Source organism: Acanthisitta chloris, unplaced genomic scaffold (assembly GCF_000695815.1).
Source record: "Acanthisitta chloris isolate BGI_N310 unplaced genomic scaffold, ASM69581v1 scaffold31621, whole genome shotgun sequence".
Lineage (NCBI taxonomy): Eukaryota > Metazoa > Chordata > Aves > Passeriformes > Acanthisittidae > Acanthisitta > Acanthisitta chloris.
Genome location: NW_008657014.1, coordinates 11,337 through 32,920, shown reverse-complemented (window position 1 = coordinate 32,920; position 21,584 = coordinate 11,337). Strand labels below are relative to the sequence as shown.

The following is a 21,584-nucleotide window of genomic DNA, read 5'->3' as shown; positions in this document are numbered from 1 at the left end:
GTTAAATGTACACTGTAAGCTTCCAGTGCAGGTGGAGACAGAAGAGCTCTTGAAGCACCTGAACCACCCCTGAGCCTCCTTGTCTGCCACGTCCCTTGCAAAGAAAGGAGGAATGCAAAATGGGTGATTTTTGCCTTGTTATTCCCCTGATGTTGCATCCCACCATTCCTGCACCTTAAGGTGGAACATGAGCTGTCTCTGCCTCTCAAAGTATGCAACAAAGTAGTCCTTGCTTGTTTCTTGTGCCAGCTACCAGCTGGCAGAACTGCCTATGCAGTCTTTTCTTACCTAACTCCTTCCTTGCTATGTGACAGATCATGGAATGGTTTGGGTTGGTAGGACTTTAAAGGCCATTTTGTTTCACCCCCTGCAATGGGTAGGGACACCTTCCACTAGCTCAGGTTGTTCCAAACCCTATCCAACCTTGCCTTGTACATCTCCGGGGATGGGGCAAACCCCAGCTTCTCTGGGCAACCTGTGCCAGTGTCTCAATGTGTTCACATCACTCAGATGTGATTGTCTGGATGATGTTCCCCCATGTTTTCTAGGCAAACCTGCCCTGCTGCCCAGTGTGTTTCTCCTTTACAGCCTTTAAGTGCCATGGTTCTATTCTTTGAATGCAACTAGCTCTACGCTGTATATTGTGTCCAGGCTGCTGCAGATGTTCAGGCTCTCAGATCTTGGGACTTGCCTTTTTTTATACTGACATGTTGGGTGTATTTAGCTTGATTTACTGTTCTGATCTAGGTGAACCACTGGCAAAAGTCTGTCTGGAGCTCTGCAAGTCCTTCAGACAGGAATGTGGGTGTATGCTACAGTGGTTCAGTAGGGTTATGTTAGTACAAGTATGTGTGTTAGGGATTTGATTACACTGCTTTCAAGTTTTATTTTGCTCCTTCTCAATTGAACTGCTGAAGCTGAACATTTCATTCTTGTCCAGCATGTTGTTAAGTGAAATTCATGCTGGAATCCTCTGAGCTAGGCAGTAGTTATTATATCTCAGTGAATTTGGTAAACAAAGATTCCCTTAACAATTTTTAGATGGAATTATGCAGCTCTGCCTGGCCCATTTCTGGACACTTTTGACAGCACAGAGTATACATCGAGGCTGTTTGATAAGGGAGAAGTTGACTGATACTGGGAAGTCAGACGGTGCCAAGCTTTTCCTGACTAGTTCAGGTGCTTGGCTCTGACCCAGGGCTCGTGGCAATTAAGGTAATACCGATAAACAAGTGATAAACTGGAGCTGGGCAGCAAATGGAGTGCTGTGTACACCTCTGCCAGGCAACCTGCTGCCTTCACTGTTCCTACATGGTGTGGGAGCTGCGATGGTGCTCTTGGTGGTGGGGCTTGAGTTGTGATATCTGCTGCTGCCCTGCCAGTGAGTCACATCCATTTATCTGGTGCTTTGCTCTTCAAAGCAGGAAAACCTTCTCGTGGTGTGTGTTGGCTGCTTGTTTCAGGATCTGCTGGTCTCCCTGGCCACTCTGGGCACACCGTGAGCCACCACTCACGCTTGGCCATAGCTCACTGCCTCAGACACCTCCTTCAGACCTTGCTTCATGCCTCCTTCTTCACCAGCTCTGTGACCTGCCTTTTCCTGCAGCAGGGAGAAGGGGTAGCCCTGGGCAGTGGTGATCACACAGTAGGATCCAGCTGTGCAGTAGCTTATAGCCACGTTCTAACTCACTTTTATGTTCACTGAAATAACTTCTAAACTCAATTCTTGTACTGGTTATCATGTCTGTTACACAGTTGGATGTGTTAGTTTTTGTTCATACAATAAATAGGTGCAAGCTCCAGTCCTTGGCAGCATCAGAGGTTTAGCTGCTCATTTAAAGGTGTTTGAAGTTCCTATATTCGGATGCTTTCTGAGCTGAATATCATCTTCTGTGTGATACTGCAGGTACCTCTTGTTGAGCTTCAGGAGTTCTTTGTGCTACAGAAACCTTGGGGTTTTGCCTGTCTCACACCATTTCATTTGCAGTGTTGAAAGGATTAGGTTTTACATTTCTCAGACCATGCAGGATTTCTTTAGCCCAAATACTGAGCCCAATGTGTAGATGTAGAAGGAGAGAGAATGTTCTTCTCTTCAGGGTTTGACATTCAGATTTCCCTTTCTTGTCTCATTTTGTGTCCTGGCACTGTGTCCTGAGTGAAATCTCTCAGGACTGTTGTTACATAGTTCACTTCAGTGAAATCTTGGAAGAACCTTCCTCAGGGGAAAGAATGGAAATCTTCTGGGAAGCCTGAGGTGGGAGCACACGGTGCCATGCCTGCCCACAATGCCTAGACTGGAGTACTCTTGTCCTGGTTTCCATGGTGATCATGATATCATCTCATAAATATCTTCTCTAATCCTCTGGCACTGTCTTTCAGGTATAAAGATGATGTTGACAGTCCAACTGAGGAGAATGGGAAGCAGAAGGTGCTGTACAGCCTGGAGTTCACGTTTGATGCAGATGCCCGTGTTGCCATCACCATCTACTGCCAGGCTACAGAAGAGTTTGTTGGTGGCATGGCAGTGTAAGTCTGGGGCTTGTGGAAGGGCACAGGAGCCTGGGAGATGAGCTGTCCAACATCTCTCATTGATCACCCCTGAGGAATGCTGCCACAGATGGTGGAGGGGGAAATCTCTTCCTTTTCTGTTTTGTTTTGTATGTTCTGATAGCTTTGAATATTGCTTTTACATCCCTCCCTCATACAGCCAATATCTTCTTGTTCCCTATTTGGTTTGGGTTTTGGGTGTGGGGAAGCCATTCTGTGTGCAACAAAGGAGCTGTATATTTTGTCAGCAAGATGTTCCATGAAATTAAAGAAACCAGCCACCCTTCCCCTCAAATGCTACCTGTTTTCTTCCTAGATCACCTAACTCATTGCATTTCTGTGTTCCCTGTGATGGGAACATCTGGGCTACCAAAGTAAAGTTCAGTCTGACATTTACGTAGTGAGTCTGTGGAATTGAGGCCCACCCAAAGCCCCTTTTTGGGATAAATTACCACCTCAACACAGGCTGTTGGGAGATGGGAGAGGATTTACTTCCTGAAACCTTGTCTGTTTTCTGCCAGGTATACCTGTTAGTCTTTGGTTAGCTGTCAAGAGAGTGGTCAAAACCTCATCTGTGGGGTCTTTCTCATATGCTGGTAGTACACCCCTACAGATTTTAAAACCTTTTAATCTAAGTCAGCACATTTAAACCATTCCAATCAACACTGTATCCCATAAGATGCTGACAAATGTTCTCTCTCTGTTAAGAGCAAAGGTGGCTGCAATGTGCTCTGTCTGGTGTGGATTTGGTACATGTGAGCTGCTGGTATGGTATAGCAGACTTCCAGTGGCCATGAGGCAAAGAATTCTTTTTGCTCCATGGGTAAAGGAAGATTGAGGCTGCAGAAGCTCTTGGCTTCCTCTGGTAGAGGCTTTTGGCTGCCCAGTGGCTCTTGGATGCAGTGCTGATGGCTTCTGCAGTGGTGCTCTGGAGCTGGGGCTAAACTTACCCTTCATTGAAGGGATCTGCAGAGGTTTCAGCAGGGAGAAATATGTATGACAAAACATGGCTTATGTGATTTATGCAAAGTGTAAACATCCCACCAGTGACCAGTGTATTTTTGGAAAGGAGACAAGCTCTCTGCTCCCAGATGTGCATTCCTTTAAACTGGAGGATATCCTGACCCAGAAGTTTTGTTTAGGCTCCTTCCCTTCTTCTGGTGAAGCTTAAGGCTGCCTTTATGTTGGGGAGGTAATAAATGAGCTCCTTTTAAAGTGCTTGAAAAATCTCTCTCGACCAACTCTGAAAACACTTTCTGTTTAGATCCAGCTGTTCCCAAGTGGAGCAGAATGCAGCAGGATGCCTTAGAAACCCTGATAAAGTTTCCATGTTCTGTCTCTTAGATCCTTAGGTTTCCTGTGAATTTAGTGCTAGTGAAGTGTTGGAATGGCAGCCTTGGAGATTGAAGTCCTCTTTTCCTAATACAGGTACAATGTGGAGAAGTGGCAAGTGTCCCTTGTGCTGCCCTGCAGTGTTCCTTGGCTTGTGACCTCTGAAGGAAACTGTCAGTGGGCTAATGGGGTGAGCTGAGGGCCTTATGGCCAGGGTGGATGTATTCACTTCAGCTGTGGCTTCAATCAGCAAGTCTTGGTTTAAGTAATTGATTTTAATCTCATTTTGCATATTCACCTGTTGGTTTACCTCAAAGGAGAATTTTTTGTCACTGGTCAGTAACAGTGAAACATCTGAATTTGCAACTCAATGTGAGCTTCATATCTGCTTTGTGCTACAGTCTTTGTACTGCAGCCTGGAAAGAACATGCAGATAGTTTACAATCTATTTTTCAGACTCTTACTATTACATTTTACATCAAAATGGCAAAACCCCAAAGTTATTCTAAAAAGAAACATCTTTTATTTTGTTTAACTCATGTTTTGAAGCAGGCTTTGTTGGGCTGAAGGGCAGCCCAACACCAGCATTGCAGCATTCTTGATGGTTAAACTGCTCTGTGTTGGACCTTCAGGGTCTGTCTTGTCAAGTTGTCTTGAATAGTGACTGATTAATGGAAGTATTTCAGTTACCAAATAGAACTGTTTCTGGACAGAGTGTGGTTTTGTCCCTCTGTAACTAGTAACTCTCCTCTCTGAACTTTGTCAGTTGGTTGGAAGAGGAAAATACAGTTTCTGGTTCACTTAAGAACACGTTTCCCTGTCATTTAGGGCTGTGCACTGAGCCAGTGACTGTCACCAGTGCTATTGTCTGTTCTTTAAAGCTTGTGCAGCAAACATGGCCTACCCAATTGCTTTTGAAATGAAACTTACACAATTCCTAGGTAAAGTTTTTGGGAGTTCACACTGCTGTCAACTTCAAAGGATTATATTTTAAAATATGACTTTTTTTGATCCACCCTGTCCATGGCTCACTGAGAGAGGGATCTGTGTTAGCTGGTGGAGGAGCAGCCTGTGTTTCTGAACCCTGTATGCCTCTGCATGAAACCAGGATCAGCACTGATTTCCGTGCCCACGAGGTGTAGCTGTCAGGTCTGTGCTGCCCTGCTGGGGTGGCAGCAGTGCCCTGTGCACTAAACCTTCTCAGAAGTCAAAGCACCTGCATTCAGCTCTTGCTGCCACTGCTGGCCTTTTAGTTAATAGATCTTACTTTAGTTTCCTCATAGCCCAGGAGTGATGAACTGTCTGTCTCTGCTCTGGAGTTCTTGGACAATGAATGGTACCTATGTGTGGGGTGCTGGAGGCAGCACCAGAAGCCAGGGAATCTTTTGGAAGGCATGATCCTGATTTCATGCAGATGTGTAGGTAATAAGGGCTGGGGGAAGTGAGATACAAATATAGACTTTACAAGCTGCTTTAATTCAACCCAGGCTATTTTTCCGCGTGGAAGTGCTTCTGAAGCACGTCTTGGGGCTAGAGTGCAGCTGCCCAAGTAGGTATCTCTGCTTCTCTGGATTTGCTGGCTGCTAGTGAAAACCTTTTGCAGCTCTGATTTTAGCTTTGCAAAGCAATTCTGAAAGGGTAGTGCTATAATTACTTTGATTTATTCTTTTCAAATTCGAGTGGAAAAAAAGAAGTCTGGGCTGCATTCTTAGAGCTCTGAGCAGAGTGAGTGTGTTCTCAGTGCACTAATAGGAATGCAGCTTTCCCCTGCCTGAGCTGGTAGGTTTTCCTTTTCCTCAGTCTCTTTTGGTGCTAACAGCTACATTCCAGGAACAAGCATGTGCAAAAGCTGTACTGTGAATAAACTTAAAACCTTTCCTATTGCACTTGATTGGGATGAAGATGCTCTTTAAAACAAAACACTTTTTTTTTTCCACTCTCCTAAATGGATGCTAAATCCTAAAATAGGAGAAACTTTCTGGACCTTTGTCCAAAGCAGGAATTTTCTCCTAGCTCTCAGCCTGCAGCATGGCTCCTTAGAAGTGCTGAACAAGTTATTCTTGCTTCTCTGCTGGAACCACCACTGATCCTGATAGTATCAGTGCTCCTGCCAAACTCCTGCTCCAAACATGGTTGTGTTCTGCAGTTTGGGGTGAGAGGAGGGAGGGGAGGGAAGGTGATTCTCTCTGAGCAGAGACATTGCTTGTTGTGGAGCCTCTGCTCACCTGAGAGCCACAGCACAGTGTGTCTTGGCCTGCCTTTGGGATTAGCTGATGCCCATGGCCAAAGGGAAACCTTTCTGCAAGGAGGGAGCTTCCTCTTGGACTTGTCTGGGCTCTGTTTAGAAGCTGGTGCTATACCAGTCTGTGCTGCCTGCCCTAACCTGTCTCAAAGGAGTGTTCAGCAGCCTTTCCCATGTAGTTGTGCTGGGAGATCTGCTCAGCTCTGTTCTTTCCCAGCCAAGATCTTGGGAACATGTATCTCCCAAGGGCTGTCTGCCTCTTGTCCTGAACTGCTGAACTCTGGGTCTCACAGGGAGCAGCGTCCTCACTGCTGTGGGATCACAGGTGATCAGTAGAGGCTGGAGAAGGTGAAGATGTGGCTGTTGGTGGATGTAGAGGTGTGTTCACCTCTGCAGCCCTGTGCCCAGGGGAAGGTAACCAGCACTTTCTGGTGCTAGTGCAGATATCTGTAGAAGTTTCTTGGATGCCATTTGGAACTAGTTTAACTTTGGAGTGTGCTGCTGCTCTCTCCTTTGAAATACTTTTTGCTCGATTACTTTGTGGTGAGAATTGAAAGAGTAAAATACAATAGTTTTCAGAGAACCAGCTGGTGCATCACCCCAACAGAGATCTCCCTATGTCCCGTCTCTTTAATGGCATGGGGCTGGCATTGACCTACCTCTGAACAGCTCAACCCCACAATATCTTCAGTTTTGTTTATTTTTGTGATTCTGTCCATTTTATCTGGTTTTGGAAATCTGCAGAAACATGGAGGTGTGTGAGTTTTACATCGACTACTCGGTGGTGATGGCCCAGAAGCAGGTAAATTCCCCCCAGATGAATGAGAGGGGGCTCTGCATTGCATTTCTCCTGCAGGGCTGGCAGCAGCTCATAGGGAGTAGTCTCCCAGTTTGTAGGCTGTCTCTTCCTGCAGTAACTGGTTCATGTGTTCATAGCCTTAGATATCTTTGATTTGGGAGACAACTGTGGGTTTGGATCAGGCTGCAGAGAGGTTTGTGTTCTCTTTTTGTGTGTACTCTGAATGCATCCCTTCCTTTTCTGGCACAAGCCTTGATGTGCACACTGTCAGCCTGCTCCTGGGAGGGCCCCCGGGACTTTTCCAGCTGTAGGTATCCTGCTGACTAGCAGGAAGGATTGCGTAGTTCAAACATGACAGCAGTGGTTGTTTCCTCAGGGGAAGAAGTCAAACCAGCCCTGTAGCTGGAAGCACTTAACAGAGCCAGTTCTAAAGGCCTGAGCAGTCCAGGCAGAGCAGGAGCTCATGATAAATGTGACGTGAGAGGTTTGAGTCTGGCAGCCCATTCTTATGAAAAATATCTTCCTTTTCGAACACAAAAAATTCCTATATCCTAGTCATGTTGCCAAGCTCTATTTTCTCATTCTGAAGAGAAAACAGGAGGAAAATAGGTCAGTGTAGCTCTGCAATCCTTGCCCTTTTCAGAGCTGTGCTGTTTGTGTTGTCGATGTGCAAATGGATATAGTAAAAAAAATGCAATTTCCTTGTTTGTTTTGCAAGGCCTAGTGCACTCATCACAGACATCCTCCCCTGCTCCTCCAAGCTGATGGAGGTGTGACCCTGAAGTGATTCTCTGCTCTGCATGTGGAAGTTTGAGGAGTTGGGTCACCAAATGAAACCAAACGGGTACCTCAGCTCACAGCTGTTGTCATTCAAGCTTGCACAGGAGACAGAGCACTCAGATATTCCTCTGGCTATTTAATAGCCTCTGTCTGTTCAGGGCCTTTGAAAGGTGATTGTGCTGCTTTTGGCTGTGGCCTGTGGTGATTATTATGAATTCTTTGTGCAAAGATTTCTTGTATGTGAAGAAGTCAGAGGCAAGCGCTGGTTTTCGCTAGGCAGAAACCTTTACAGCCCAGGCCTGCTTTGATCCAGGCACACACCAGTCCCTGAGGGAATGCTGTGGTGTGCAAAGTTCACAGGCTGGAGAGCCAAATTCTGTAGATTTCACCAAGCAGACTAACCCTCTGTCTTTAATAAGAGTTGTGGCCTTTGTGTGTAGCTGTTGTGTGAGCTTTGAGCGTGGGGTTCTCAGCAGCCCAAGGCAGAGCACTGCAGGGGTTGGAGTCTGAGCTGCCTGGGGAGGTGTTTGGTTTTTTCTGCTTGGACTGGAAACTCAGTCCTAGAGGAAGCAAGACTGTCAGGGGCTGCAGTGCACCAACTTAGTACCCAGTTAACCTCCAAACTCCTTGTGGGAGCTCTTGTTGCTAGTGATTCTCATGCTGTCAGGGCTACCTGAGCAAACAAACAGGTTTAAAAATGTGACTGAGGATTTCTGTTTGGTTCTGACCGAACAAAACAGACACCACTCACTTCTCCACTGTCCTGAGCTGCCAGTGATTGCAGAGTGGTTTTGTTGGACATCCCTGTGGATGGAGGCCTGGTCCAGTGCAGTCTGAGCAATAGCAGCCCAGACATTCAGCTTTCAGCCTTTGTGCAGGGAGAGGCTGTGTATTGCTGCTTCTCTGCTGTCCTTTATTCTTCAATACATGCTCTCTCCTTCTGTAACACACCTGCACAGCACTGCAGCACTGCTCTGTTGTTGTCTCCTGTAAGCCCCCAGCAGCACAGGCAGGGAATAGAAGACTCTGAATACAGCAGATGCCAACCAGAGGGGCTGGGGAGGGGTAGAGAGCACGGAGGCCCTGATATGTAGGATACTTGCTTTGTAACAGGTTGCCAAGCTGTTCTGTGCAGCACGGGGAGTGTGTGCTTGTGCACGGAACCTGGGCATCACCTCAGAAAGGTGATCAATCTCCATGGCAATCTGGGGTCACCATTCTTCCAGGGAATTCTCCAGGCTCTTTGCCTGCTGGTGCTCAGCAGCCTCAGCACTGGCTGCTGGCTGGAGGTCTCCAGAGCTGTCTGGGTGTTCAGATCCAAGGCTGACATGCATTTTGGCACTGGGGGCTCAGCAGTCACGCAGTCTGAGGCATAAAGCTCACTTGGGGAAGCCTTCTTAATAATTTTGTCATACTCTTCAGCTCAGAAGATCTATGTGCCTGGTTTATTTCTTTTCCCAGGGATGCTGAGAGCAGCAAGTCAATGTGAGTATTGTTCTGCCCTGTCCTCCTTGGAACAATATTACTTGTTTTCCTGTTGTAGACTGGTTTGGGCTTCTGGTGCTGTGAGTGTGGGTCCTCCAGCCTTCCTGGCACTCAGCAGCAGCATGTTTACACCCCTTTTCCAGCTCCACTCTCTCCTCTGCACTTTATTTCCAGTAAGTTCCTGACTTGCTGTCACCTTAGATAAGTCACCCTCCCATCCCCTGCTTTCCCAGCTGTGGAGAGAGAACCGTGCCTCTCTGCAGAGCTGGGAAGCTTTGAGAACACCACAAAAGGAGCTAGATACAGGCTTGCTCTATTCATTGTGCCTGACAACTCAGTAAATAAAACTTCACTCAATTGCTTGCTCTGTAATTCACATATAAAAGACCTGTCATTCTGATCTCTCCCACACCATGCTTGAAATGCAAAGGATGGAGTGAGACCTTCTAGTAAAGCAGCACAATTTCAGCACAGTACAGAATGGGCTTTGAGGGTCTTGTCATAAATAACACAATGCACCTGCCTTGGCAGGAGGAGCAGAATGCATGTGGTGGACCTGCCCTTGTCATGGCCTTCCTGAATTTAACGTGGCTCTTGTGACACTTGGTAAGACTTCTGGATCCTCAGAGGGTGCAGGAAATACACACAGCTTTCCAGAGAAAGGCAGCAGTTCATGCCAGTTTCATGCCTGGCTTTTCCTCTTTGAGTTTGAAAGGAATTAATAAATATTCATCATCTTTTTGTATCCAGGTTCTTACACCTTCAGCTGCAAAATACATCCCAATCACTGTGCTTTGAGGCTGTGTGTTACAGTGCAGGCTGGCCTGGAGCTCTGATGGCAGCTGCTGTCCCTGTGGGCTCTTGCACTCTGGCAGCAGGGAGCAGGTAGCTGCCAGAGCTATAGCTCTTGAGTGTGAAGTTTTCACAGCATCACTTAAAGCTGAGGTTTAAGATTCAGGCATGTCCTCTGTAGTCACCTCTGCCATCCTCCAGCCCAATTTCACATCTGTGGTGTGATGCTCAGTTCTGCAGTTCTTGGCTGAGTTGTGGGCTGTTCCAATGGGGTTTGTTTCTCCTCCTCTGGAACTGAGCTGCTGTCAGCAAGGCTCCAGGCCTGGAGCTGCTGGTTGTGCAGGGGTTGGGGGCAGTGCTCGTGCGGAGCTCTGCTCAGGAAGTGATGGACAGAGAGGATCCCAGGACTGTGCCCAGCTGTTAAAGCTTTTCTTTTAGAGCTGGAGCTAGGCCTGTCTTCTCACCATGCTGAGGGAGGCTGTTGTTGCTGCAGTGTAAGTCTCTTGGGCAAGAAATCTCTCACATTCTCTCTGGGTTGTCAACGTGCTCTGAACATGCAGTTGGTACTTTGACAAGAAAGGCTTTGATGGTAAAACCAGATGCTCCCACCCTGCTTTGGGGTTTGCTGCCTCCTGTCCTGTGCCAGAACCAGCACAGTGAGAGGCTGTGCACATCTTTCACCCTCTGGAAAGGGGTGAAACTTCTCGATCTTGTTTTGCTGCTGATGCCCTCTGTGAATCACACTGTCTGTAGTGATAGTCAGCAGGCAGGGAAACATCTCCTGGGGCAGACAGCACTGGGCAGGCTCTGGGGGCAGGAGATGGTGGATGGTAGCTGTGTCCCATTCCAAAGCTGTTCATCACAGCCTGGCTGTGCTGGTGTTTCAGTGCAGGCCTCAAGACAGTGGAAGAATTGTGACTCTTCTCTAGGTGACTGATGTGGAGGATGGTTGGTGTCTCTCAGATAGTGTTGGTAGACCTGCAACACCTCTGGGGAAGCACAGGAGGACCAGAGGAGTGAATTGGAATGGCTGTGGCTTACCAGGATGGTGTGAGCCAAGCAGCATTTCTCACTGCAGAGCTGGCCCACGGGGGCACAGGAGAGCTCTCAGCACCATGTTGGGCTGTGTGTTCCCACTGTTAGATCATTGCTTTTTCTTCCTGAGCTTCCTGCAGAAAACAGGACTGTGCTGGGCTGACAGCCAGTGTGGCCTAGCCCTGGATTTAGGGAGCTAGCCTTTGCCAAGCTGCTGCACCCCACTGTGCTCCTGACACCTAGTGTTGCCAGGAAGGTCAGTATGGACCCAATCAGACCTTGCCTGTCTGCGCTGCTTTCCTTTCCTGTGCTCACCTTCTTGCTTTGACCCTTCCCTTCCCGTTCTATATCCCCACTGAATGGCTGCAGTCCCTGCCAGCTCTGCCCTTAGAGCTGCCACTTGTGATTCCTGAAAGGCCAACAGGCATGAGTGAGTGAGAGCCTAGCAGGGAACAATCGTTGGTTACAGCAAGTTTACAACAGGCATGAGTGAGTGAGAGCCTAGTAGGGAACAATCATTGGTTACAGCAAGTTTGCTTTTTCCCCTCTCTCCAGATACAGCACAAAGAATCCCTCTCTGCAGTCCGAGACTGTTCACTACAAGAGGGGGGTAAGCCAGCAGTTCTCCCTGCCTTCCTTCAAGATTGACTTCTCAGACTGGAAGGATGATGAGGTAACTGTCTTCTTAGTGTCCTTTTCTTTCCACACCCCTGTTGTCCCAGAAGCACTGCTCTCTATTTAGGGCCATGAAGTCATGGCTGGAAGACACTTTCTCCCAGCTGCCATGGCATGTTTGGTGGGTACAAGATGAATGAGGCCCTGGGAGGAGCAGTATGGGAACTTGGCAGGTAGATCAGACCAACAGGGAGGAAATCCAAGGAAGTGACTTTTGATATCCCTGATCACAGAGATTGGCACTGGAGCTTTTCCTGGCGGAAGCTGCCACTCCTCAGCCTTCCTCTCCCTGCCAGCCAGAGAGCTGTGGGAACAAATGTCTGTCTCCACCTCTTCGTTTTGGTGGGGTTTAGTTCTAAGTTTTGGAGGTTTTTGGCTGATCCTCTGGTGCAGTGGTCTCCAGAGTAAGGTGCATGCAAGGCAGTTCATTGGGGTGTGGAAAGAACTTAAGTAATGCATGTATATAACTCATAAATGATAAGTACACACATGTGCTCAAAATATGTTGCTGATGCAATGGAATTGCTTGGATACGAATCTCTAGAGGAGTCCTGTTCTGCTTAAGGGCCACATCTTGCATGACACACTGTCTCAGTTCAGTGTTGTGGGGAGATACTTTACCTTCTGGGGCATATTCACACTGGTGCAATGATGCTGAGTAAGGGAATGCCTTTCTCCTCATAGTTCAACCTGTAACTACAAACAGACAAGGGCTTGGTTTTAATTAAGCTCTGTTGCTTTTACATGACAAGAGTTGTGGAATCCTCTTCATTTTGGTATCTTTGTAAAATTCCAGCCCAGGCTGGAACTCTCCTCTCTGCTTTGTGAGCCTCTGAGCTTTGGCCCAAGGGCTTCCCCTGCACGTGACATAGGGCAGAGAGAACTTGGTCTTTCTCCTGCTCTATGCAGAATTGACATAAGAAATTTCTGACGAAGAAGAGTTGGTCTGTAACTACTGCTAATATATTTGTTCTGTGAACTCCTTTCCCAGGAAATCAACACTGACATAGTGTTTGATTCCTGACCCAAACCTGTGTGAGAGTATTGTCTATGTGAACCCTGGGAGATACCTAGTGAAAAAAAAAAAGAAAAGAAAGAAAGAAAGAAAGAAAGGAAAAAAGTAATGTTTCATGTATTTTGAGACTGAATAGCTATTGTCCTGGAGTTACAGCTCTAACTATAACCAGTCCCGTGCCTTAGCAAATGTTACCAAGAGCCTGCAGTGTCTGGTCTCCTGATGTCTTGGCTTCTCTGCCAATAGATGATTTCACAAGTTCAGCCTACAAAAGCCTGGAAGAGCTGCTTTTCAATCCCTTCTGTTGTCTGAGAGAGCTGGAAAGCAGGAGCTCAGATCCTTTTTTTCTTAAAGAATTGAGAAGCTTAATTTTCACTTTTGTTCCTGTCAGCAAGGTTTTAACTCGAGTACTAAAGTCATGTCTCTTTGACAGCTTAAAGGGAGAGAAATTGTGGAAAAGGGAGCTTCTAGCTCCCTTTGCTTGTTCTGCTGCATCCTCTAGTTCCTCTTTTTTCATTGGAGCGGGAGAAAATGTGGAGCAAGCACTATGATTCAAAAGACTTTCTCCTCCCATATCAGCTCTGGGTACATATCAGTCCTTGTCCTACATCTCAACTGGACCCCAAAGTGCAGCACTTTTATCTGAGGCAGCTGGCAGTGTCACCACTCAGCTGTGTGCAATAGCACATTTCACATTGCTTTCCAACTTAGTTGTCCAAAAAAACTCAGATCTACTTCATGTTTTTGCTCAGTGTACAGCTCAGATATGATGTAGTTTTTGCCTGGCCAACAGGAGGGAAACTAATGTTCTATTGGGTTCTGGGGAAAGTTTTGTACAGGTTCACATTGTCTTCCTAACAGAGTAGTTTGCTTGGAAGTTATGGAGTATGTCTTGTGTTGAGTCAGCTGTGTTCAGGGCTAAAAATGAAGGTGAAAGGGTCCCTTAAAGAGGCCTTTTGTTTGAGAACCCCAAGGATTGTACCATAAAGCAACCTCAGTCCTGTGGAGTGACTTTCCCTTCCAACAGCCAAATAACAACTTCTGTCCTGCAGTTATAAATCAGAGCAGGAAGCACAGCGAAACCATAAGGTCCTTTCAGTTATTTCAATCCATTGTCCTTGATGAATTTTCCCTCTGTGGTATGCCATAACAGTTCAAAAATGCAAGCTGGAAAATAGTGGCTCAAGGAGTCTCTTCTGTAACAAATAATGAGAGGTTAAGTGAGATTTTTGTGCTCACTCTGTTTCTCTGCTGTTTGGGAAGGAGAATAGGTTCTGGTAGCTAAAGGAGTAATAAAACATCAAACCATCACACAGGGTGAAAATCAACATCCCTCAGGTTTGAAGACCAGCTAGGTCACATCATAAGGTCTTCCAGCACTTTCTGTTTGGAGTCCCCACACCTCCTGTGGAAGGCTGGTGAGCTCTTGCAGACCAAGAAGTGCCTGAGCTCTTGGCTGGAGAGATCAATGCTGCATATGATGCTGGAGCTTCAGGAAAGTGAGGGAAGGAAGCCTCAAGGCAATACCTGAGTGGTGCTGATTCCTTCGAGTTGTGTCTCAGTTTTCACTGGAAATCTGAAAACAGGCTACCTGGAGCACCGTGGGGAAATGGCTTCTTTTTCTCTCTTGGCAAGAAATGAGACAAAAAACCTCCCAAGTCAGTAATTAAAAAAACCACCATAAATCCAGTCTCTGAGCCACTTCCGTTCCTGGCACAGGACAGTGTTTGTAAGTTGCTTTTTCCTTGTGTTTCTGAGATGACACAGAGCTTTTGAAGTGCTTTAATGAAGTGCAGGGCAAAGGGAGAAGTCGAGTCTGTTTTCCTTGCACTCACGTGAGATCTTAAATTTTCACTCTTGTCAATTAGAAGGTCAAGGACTTGAATTTCCTAACATGCCAAGAGATGGAAATCAGTTTGGTGTTTCCTTAGAGTGCAATGTGGGCTTGAAGTTTTACAGATTTCCCTCTCTGCCTTCAGGAACCTCTTGCAGGAATCAGGCTCTCTGTGTGCTGTAGGGAGGACAGGGTGTGCTGTAGAACTGTGGCACCAGGGATATTCTGAGAAACTTGTCCTGCGACAAATCATTCAGGAGACTTTTAGGATGTATGGATTAGTGAGAATTAATTTCCATTTTAAATTCCGATGGAGATCCTTTGCCTTGCTAGCCACAGTTGGTGCTTAGTGTTGTGCCAGTGTATGTATGTTGTGGTTATCCCTAGTGACTCCCTTCCAGAGCTGCTGCTGAATTGTAAACCCTTCTGCTCTGTTGAGAGCAAGGCCTGAGAGCTGTCAGAAGGGAGCTTCACTCCTCTGGTGCTAATGTGATCCTAAGCATTGTCTTCAGGCAAGTCTGGTGTGAGTTGTGTAACCTCATCTCCTTCCTTCCCTCAGCTGAACTTTGACTTGGATCGTGGTGTGTTCCCTGTGGTCATCCGAGCGGTGGTGGATGAAGGGGATGGTAAGCATGGAGCTGTTCTCCCTCTGAGCTTGTGTGACTCCCTCAGGACAGGCTTCCTGCTGCAGGGATGAAAACCTTGCACTTGTAGCAAAGGCTTGGGGAGCCTTTCTGGAATGAAAACACCTCAGGAATTCACCAGAACTTCCCTTTATGAAAAGGCTTCAGTTAACCACACGTTCTTACATAAAAATATGCTCTTAAAAATAGCCTTATTTTTACAGGAAAATGATGAGTTGTTTAGTCTTGGATTAGTGCTTAGGAGAGCTCCTGGCTCTGCCACACCATTGCCAGGCACAAACTGGAGCTAATAACTTCTTTCCTCTTTGGGTTTTGCATTTTCAGTTTGTAAGGCAAGGAGGGAGTTGGTGTTTCCTCCCTCTGACAGGTTAAGTTGTCTTCATAAAAACCTGGAAATGGGCAGAGGAAAGGAAATGGCTTTCAAATGTTTAGGCCACTCTTCAACCAAAGCAGCTTCATTCAGCATTTGAAATTCTCCTGCTTTCTCTGAGGGTGTTGAATCATTACCTTTGAGGAGAAATAATTGTTGATTTTTAAAAAGAATAATTTAATTTTAATAATAATTATAGCAATATTTATTATTGTGGCAGAAATTAGATTACTTACTATATAAGTAGATTAATGATGATTGTTGATTATTATTAATTACTAATTATGATGCATTGGGGATTATCTTTGAAGCACATTGCTGTTTTAGAGAGGGAAGTCCAGGAAATGTTTAGGCTGTTACTCCCCTTGCACAGCATTTCCCTTCAGGGGTGTGTGCTTTTGGGCTCTGCATGTTTGCACACATTCTGAGTGTGAGCAGTGCAAACGGCTCAGGGAAGTGAGGTTTTCTCTGACATTGGGGATACACATTCTGAGTGTGAGCAGTGCAAATGGCTCAGGGAAGTGAAGTTTTCTCTGACATTGGGGGTGTCATGGTCAGCAGGAGCAGCATTTCACTTCTGTTACCTTTTGTACAAAATCTAAGATCGTTAGGAAGGGAAAAATCCCTTGGTCAGGTCAATCACTTGCTCAGTTTCTTGTGTTATAGATGTGAAAAAGCCCAGAAACTCATTATTTTCCAGCCTTCCAAGCAGACAGAAATAGAACTGGATGAACCAATTTAAAGTGTGACTAACAAAGCGCAGTGCAACATAAAGGAAATTGTTTCTAAAGTGCATCTATTTTTAGTGATTTCAGGCACTGTTAGCAGAGTTGACATACATGTGTGTTTCTTGACCATAAAAATGAAACACCTTCCTCTGTTTATGGAACTTTTGGTGAGGTATTTATGCTTCTAATGTTGGGATGTCTAGAAGGATCAGAAATAGAGCAGGAGGCAGCATGGGAAGCATACATTTATGCACATACCATGCCCAGGCTTAGCCAACACTGTACTCTCATCTATTTTAATAACCTGGAAAGGCAACTGCTTTTAAATCCTCTCCTGGAAAGTATATCAGCACAAAATTATGTGACACTGAGTGAGATTTGAGAAAGTTATTGTGTGTTTTGGTTCTTTTTTTTTAACTGATGGAACTGAAAGGAGCTGGTCTTGTGTGTTTGGAGCACCTGGAAAATTGCAGCTGGGCTGTGACTGCTGGTGTTAAATAACATCGAATGGTAAATTAAAATAGCAGTCAAGGAGATGTTGGTTTGGACTGAATCCTGCCAGGAGATGTTTGTGTGCCTCAAAGAATGTGAGCAGGCAGTGTTAGCCCTGTGCCATGGCTGCCAGTGGGATTGCTTCCAGGGAAAGGTACAGAACCCTTCAGGGAGGGAAGGTGCTGCACAGAGTGAGCCAGAGCAGCCTTGCTCTTGTCTGGCAATGAGGGCAGCAAGCAGATGGATTCCTGATTTTAACCCCTGAATTATAAAGTAACATTTAACATAATAACATTTCTGCATTCCATGATGTTCCTGAGTGCACCCAACCTCAGTTATACAGAAAGTCTGCAGGCAGGGGCTCTCCTCTCCCACACTCTGCTGTTTCCACATGTGAGCTGTGTGCCACAGTCCAGTGAATGGTTCCTCTGTTGCCTCTGCTGTTCTGGGAGCCCAAGGGAAAATAGGGAACTCCTTTCCCTTTTACACAACACAGAAGTTGCTTCTTCCAGCTGTTACCTTCCTGGCACAGAGCTGTCCACCAGCTCTGCTGCCTGTGCTGAGCGCAGCCTGGCTGCTCCCTTGTCCAGGCAGGGTGAGGTGGTCCATGCCTTCCCTTCACTCCCTGGCTCCTCCATGACCTCTCCCATTGCCACATGATGAGTCTGAACAGAATTCAGCAAAAGGCTCCAACCAGTTGGAGCTGAACAGAACCTTCAAGTCCTGAGTGAGAAAATCTGGGATTGTATCTCACCTTCCTCTGTTCTGTGCTCTGTGTTTACTGAGGGAGCCAGGAATGCAGTACTGAAAGCTCTGGCAGCCCTTTCTCAGTGCTGTTGGATTAAGAGGGAAGCCTTGAGTTGGGAAGACATGATGTTTGTCTCAGGGAAAAACTAGCAGAGAACTGGACAGAGGTGTTTCAGTGTCCAAAATGAGAATGATACGTTTTATAAGCATGTCTAGTAGAATGAAATAAAGTGATAAGTAACAGGGCTGGAAGTGCTGCCAGTTGGTGTTAAACTACATGGATCTGTGATAAATTCAGATAATTAGAACTAGGAATTTGAGGGGAGAGCAAAATCCCATTGAGCACTTTTGTTTTACTTTCCAACCTCTGAAAATGAAATGGGATAGTTTGGAGCACTCAGGCCCCCAAAGGCATGGCCGTGTAGGGCCCACTACAGAGCCCAGCAGGGTTTTGTTCCTGCTGTGCAGGGGTGTGAGATGAACCAACCTGACCACAAGATAAAAAAGGTTTTAAAGTGCAGGAGGAGATGAAAATAGAGTGGATCAGAAATTGTGAGTGGGCTAAAATTCAACTCAGGGTAGTATTATGCTTGCGCTGTTTGCAAGGTTTAACCAGGTCTGCTCTTTCTCTTTGCAGTAGTGGTTGAGGTCACTGGTCATGCCCATGTGCTTCTGGCTGCATTTGAAAAGGTAAATGAGTTAATTTTTTCCCCTCTGTGCCTGTTTTTGTGTATGTGAACATTTCCACGGGTCAATAGTTTGCACTTACATAACACTTAGGAGTCCTGGCCCCTGACTGGGGTTCCTGAGTGCTGCTGTAGTACAAAGAATCACTTGCAGCAGCTCCTGTAGAGCCTGTAATTATCATTTGTACCTGAGCTGGTCACTCAAGTAATTGCAGCTGCTGTTTCCTGTGTGTGGGTTGAGGGAGTGCCTCTGTGGCTGTGACGTTGGAAGGTGGAAGGTGTTGACCATGGCTACTACTGAGCAGTTTTCCAGGGCCTTGTGATTTCTGCAGAACTGGATCTGCTGAGTCCAGCCCCTGTTGCACCACTGTTTAGCCTTAGTTTACACATAGGACCAAGCCCTTTGGAAGAATTAGGATACATCCTGCATAAATTGTGACTTTTGAAGTGTAGGTCCCTAAATCCCAGGGAGGTCCTTGTTAATAAGCACTGCTGATTCCCAGAGCTTACTCAGAGGACAGACAGACCAGCTGGACTTGGTAATTTGCTATTTATATGTATCTTTAAGATCAGAATAATAACCTTGATCCTATGTGTAGTTTGACCTTGGAGCTCCTCCAAAGGCAGAAAATTGACACTTTGTGTTTCCCTGGAAAACAGAACTGTTTCAATTTTTTTGGTATGATGTTGTTGTCCCTTCTGAAACTCCTTCAGCAAACAGATGCACATCTGCAGCTGTTCACAGCAGCAGAGCCTGCTGCAGTGTCCCTGAGCCTCCTTTGCTGCTTTCTTGACTGTGGCAGGGAGTTGATTTCTTTCAGTGTAGTTGGCCTTTGTGGGTGATGGGGAGAGTAGAGCTGGCACACTATTCCTGTCTCTGGTCCTGGCACCAGGTGTGGACGGAGCTGTTCCAGCTGTGCCTGTGCCACTGAGCAAATGGAAGGCTCGAGGTAGTCACCACAGCTCTGAGGGTGCAATGTGGAGCATGTGGGATTTGTTTCTGACTCCATCCAGTGGACAAACCTTGTTCTCAGCCTCTTGCTGGCTCCCTGCTCTGTCAGGGCTCTGGCCTCAAGGGTGACTCTGTCACTGGGTGTTATTTAGGGTGTTAACAAGTATCCCCTGCCAGGTCGTGCTGCACTGGCTGAAGAAGAAGAAGTCTGCACCCAGCTGGACTGCTTGAACCTGAAAGCATCCAATGTGCCAATGTGGGGAGTTGTGTGTGTGCTCTGACCCACCTCAGCCAGGTTTAACTGGGGCCAAGTCTGTCTGGCTCTGCACTGGAATAGACAAAGAGCATTCCCATACCCTGTTCCACTAGCTGCTGGGAGGAATTGCTGTCCAGGCTGTCCTGGTTATACATATCCCACCCTCCCCATAGCTAGCAGACACTAACTCTGCCCATTAGCCTGTTTTAATTTGTACACTTCAGCTGTTTAATGCATTTCCTTTTCCCTGCCAGCACGTGGATGGCAGTTTTTCCGTGAAGCCGTTGAAACAGAAGCAGATCGTAAGTACCTGTTTCCTGTCTACTCTTGGTTAAAGACTTGCTGGTGTCCCACAGGTGCCTGACTGTACCCAGTGGGAGGGTTTAGTGTTCACTCAGAGCTCATCTCATTAGCTCAGATATCACAAGCAAAGGAAACAAGGTGCTGGCCCTTTTGTACCCCAGCCCTGTATGGTGCACAGAAGGTGGGTAATACCTTATCAAGATTGGGTGTTCAGGCACTGGAATATTGCCCAGGGAGGTGGTGGAGTCACCATCCCTGGAGGTGTTTAAGAGGTGTCTGAATCTGGCACTGGAGTATATGGTTTGGGGTTTAGGTGTTATGGCAGTGACAGGTTAATGGTTGGACTCAATCTTAGAGGTCTCTTCCAGCCTTGATGATTCTGTGACTCTCTGATTCTAAGATTGAAGTTGAATCCAGTGCTGCATAGATAGAAATACATAAGCAACTGCAAGCTGCTAAGATTGCCAAGAATTTCAGCTTCTGAAAAGAAATCTGGTAGTGATCCTGCTGCAAGGATCAGCTTGAAATGTCTTGGAGGAAGAGATGAGATTTTGATGGTTGATTCCTTCAGCTTTAAGTGTGTGCTGTGTTTTGGCTTTAAATGAGTTTCACAAGACTCTCTACTCTTAAGATCTTCCTTCCAGTCCTCAGGTCAGAAAAGAGCCACAAACAGTATCAATAATCATATATCAAAATCACATTTGGTAATTCTCTGTGCAGAGACTCATGGCCTTTCCTGCAGACTTGCTCATGCCTAGTGCCAGTGAGTTGCCACTCCAGCCTGACATCTGTTCTGAGCCCTGTGTGTCCTAGACTGGCATGTGCTCCCCTCCCTCCCTCAGTGCTCCCCTTGGCTGTGTTGCAGCACAGTCTCCTGGGGAGCTGATTGATCTGGGTCCCACAAGTATTTTGAGCAGTCATACTGTTTTGGAAGGGAGGCTGTTGAGGGGGTGAAGGCAGGTTTGAGGTGGGAACACCCAGAAGAGCTGTGCTGGGAGAAGGAGCAGAGCACTGTGATGCCAGTGGTGCCTCTTCCTCACAAATTTTTCTGATCAGAGAAGAGTGTTCATCAGCTGATGAAAAGTCACTTCTTTATCCTGCTTGTGGGCCAGTGTGGGGTTGCTGTGCACACTGAGGCAGTGTGTGCACCCTTCTCCCTTTAGCATTCCAGACTCCCCAAATGCAGGGCATTTTTGCTGGAAGCTCTCTCCAGGGAAGTTCCCACCCTGCCACAGTATGGTTAGCTGACTGCTGCAATGAAACAGTGTGTGCTTGTCTGTCTTTACTGGCAGAGCATGTAACCTTCCCACTCAGTGTTTGGTTGTGGGCACTATTTTTTTACTGGCAGCTTGTAAAATGTAATGCTTGTCAGTCCTCTCCTGTGGCTTTTGAAACAGAAGGAAGCTCTTGTTAGAAGAACACACAGCACTGAAACTGAGATAGCATCTGCACCCTTAAGAGCATAGAGCAGAGGAGTAGAGTCTGTCTGAAGTAAACCATCTGTATAACACTGTGCATTCTTCACCATCACTGCTTTTCTCCTGCCTTCCCCTCCCTGCCATTGCCCGGATTGTGGGTACCTTCTGTGGGCATCAAAGCTCTTTGAGAGCAGGATGCAGCAGCCCATGAGCTGAGCTGCTTTGCGCTGAGATCAGTTATAGCATAGAGCAGAGGAGTAGAGTCTGTCTGAAGTAAACCATCTGTATAACACTGTGCATTCTTCACCATCACTGCTTTTCTCCTGCCTTCCCCTCCCTGCCATTGCCCGGATTGTGGGTACCTTCTGTGGGCATCAAAGCTCTTTGAGAGCAGGATGCAGCAGCCCATGAGCTGAGCTGCTTTGCGCTGAGATCAGTTATAGGTATCAACC

General features: G+C 46.6%; 1 protein-coding gene across 2 annotated transcripts in view; it reads left to right on the top strand.

The window, feature by feature from the left end:
* MGRN1 (mahogunin ring finger 1, E3 ubiquitin protein ligase) overlaps positions 1 to 21,584 on the top strand; it is a 37,286-nt gene that overhangs the window by 4,571 nt on the left and 11,131 nt on the right. For both annotated transcript variants that reach the window (XM_009084564.1, XM_009084563.1), the window contains exons 3-7: positions 2,380 to 2,526; positions 11,568 to 11,685; positions 15,096 to 15,162; positions 18,158 to 18,207; positions 19,666 to 19,713. In XM_009084564.1, the coding sequence (XP_009082812.1) occupies positions 2,380 to 2,526; positions 11,568 to 11,685; positions 15,096 to 15,162; positions 18,158 to 18,207; positions 19,666 to 19,713 (430 nt within the window). The remainder of the gene's footprint in view (positions 1 to 2,379; positions 2,527 to 11,567; positions 11,686 to 15,095; positions 15,163 to 18,157; positions 18,208 to 19,665; positions 19,714 to 21,584) is intronic.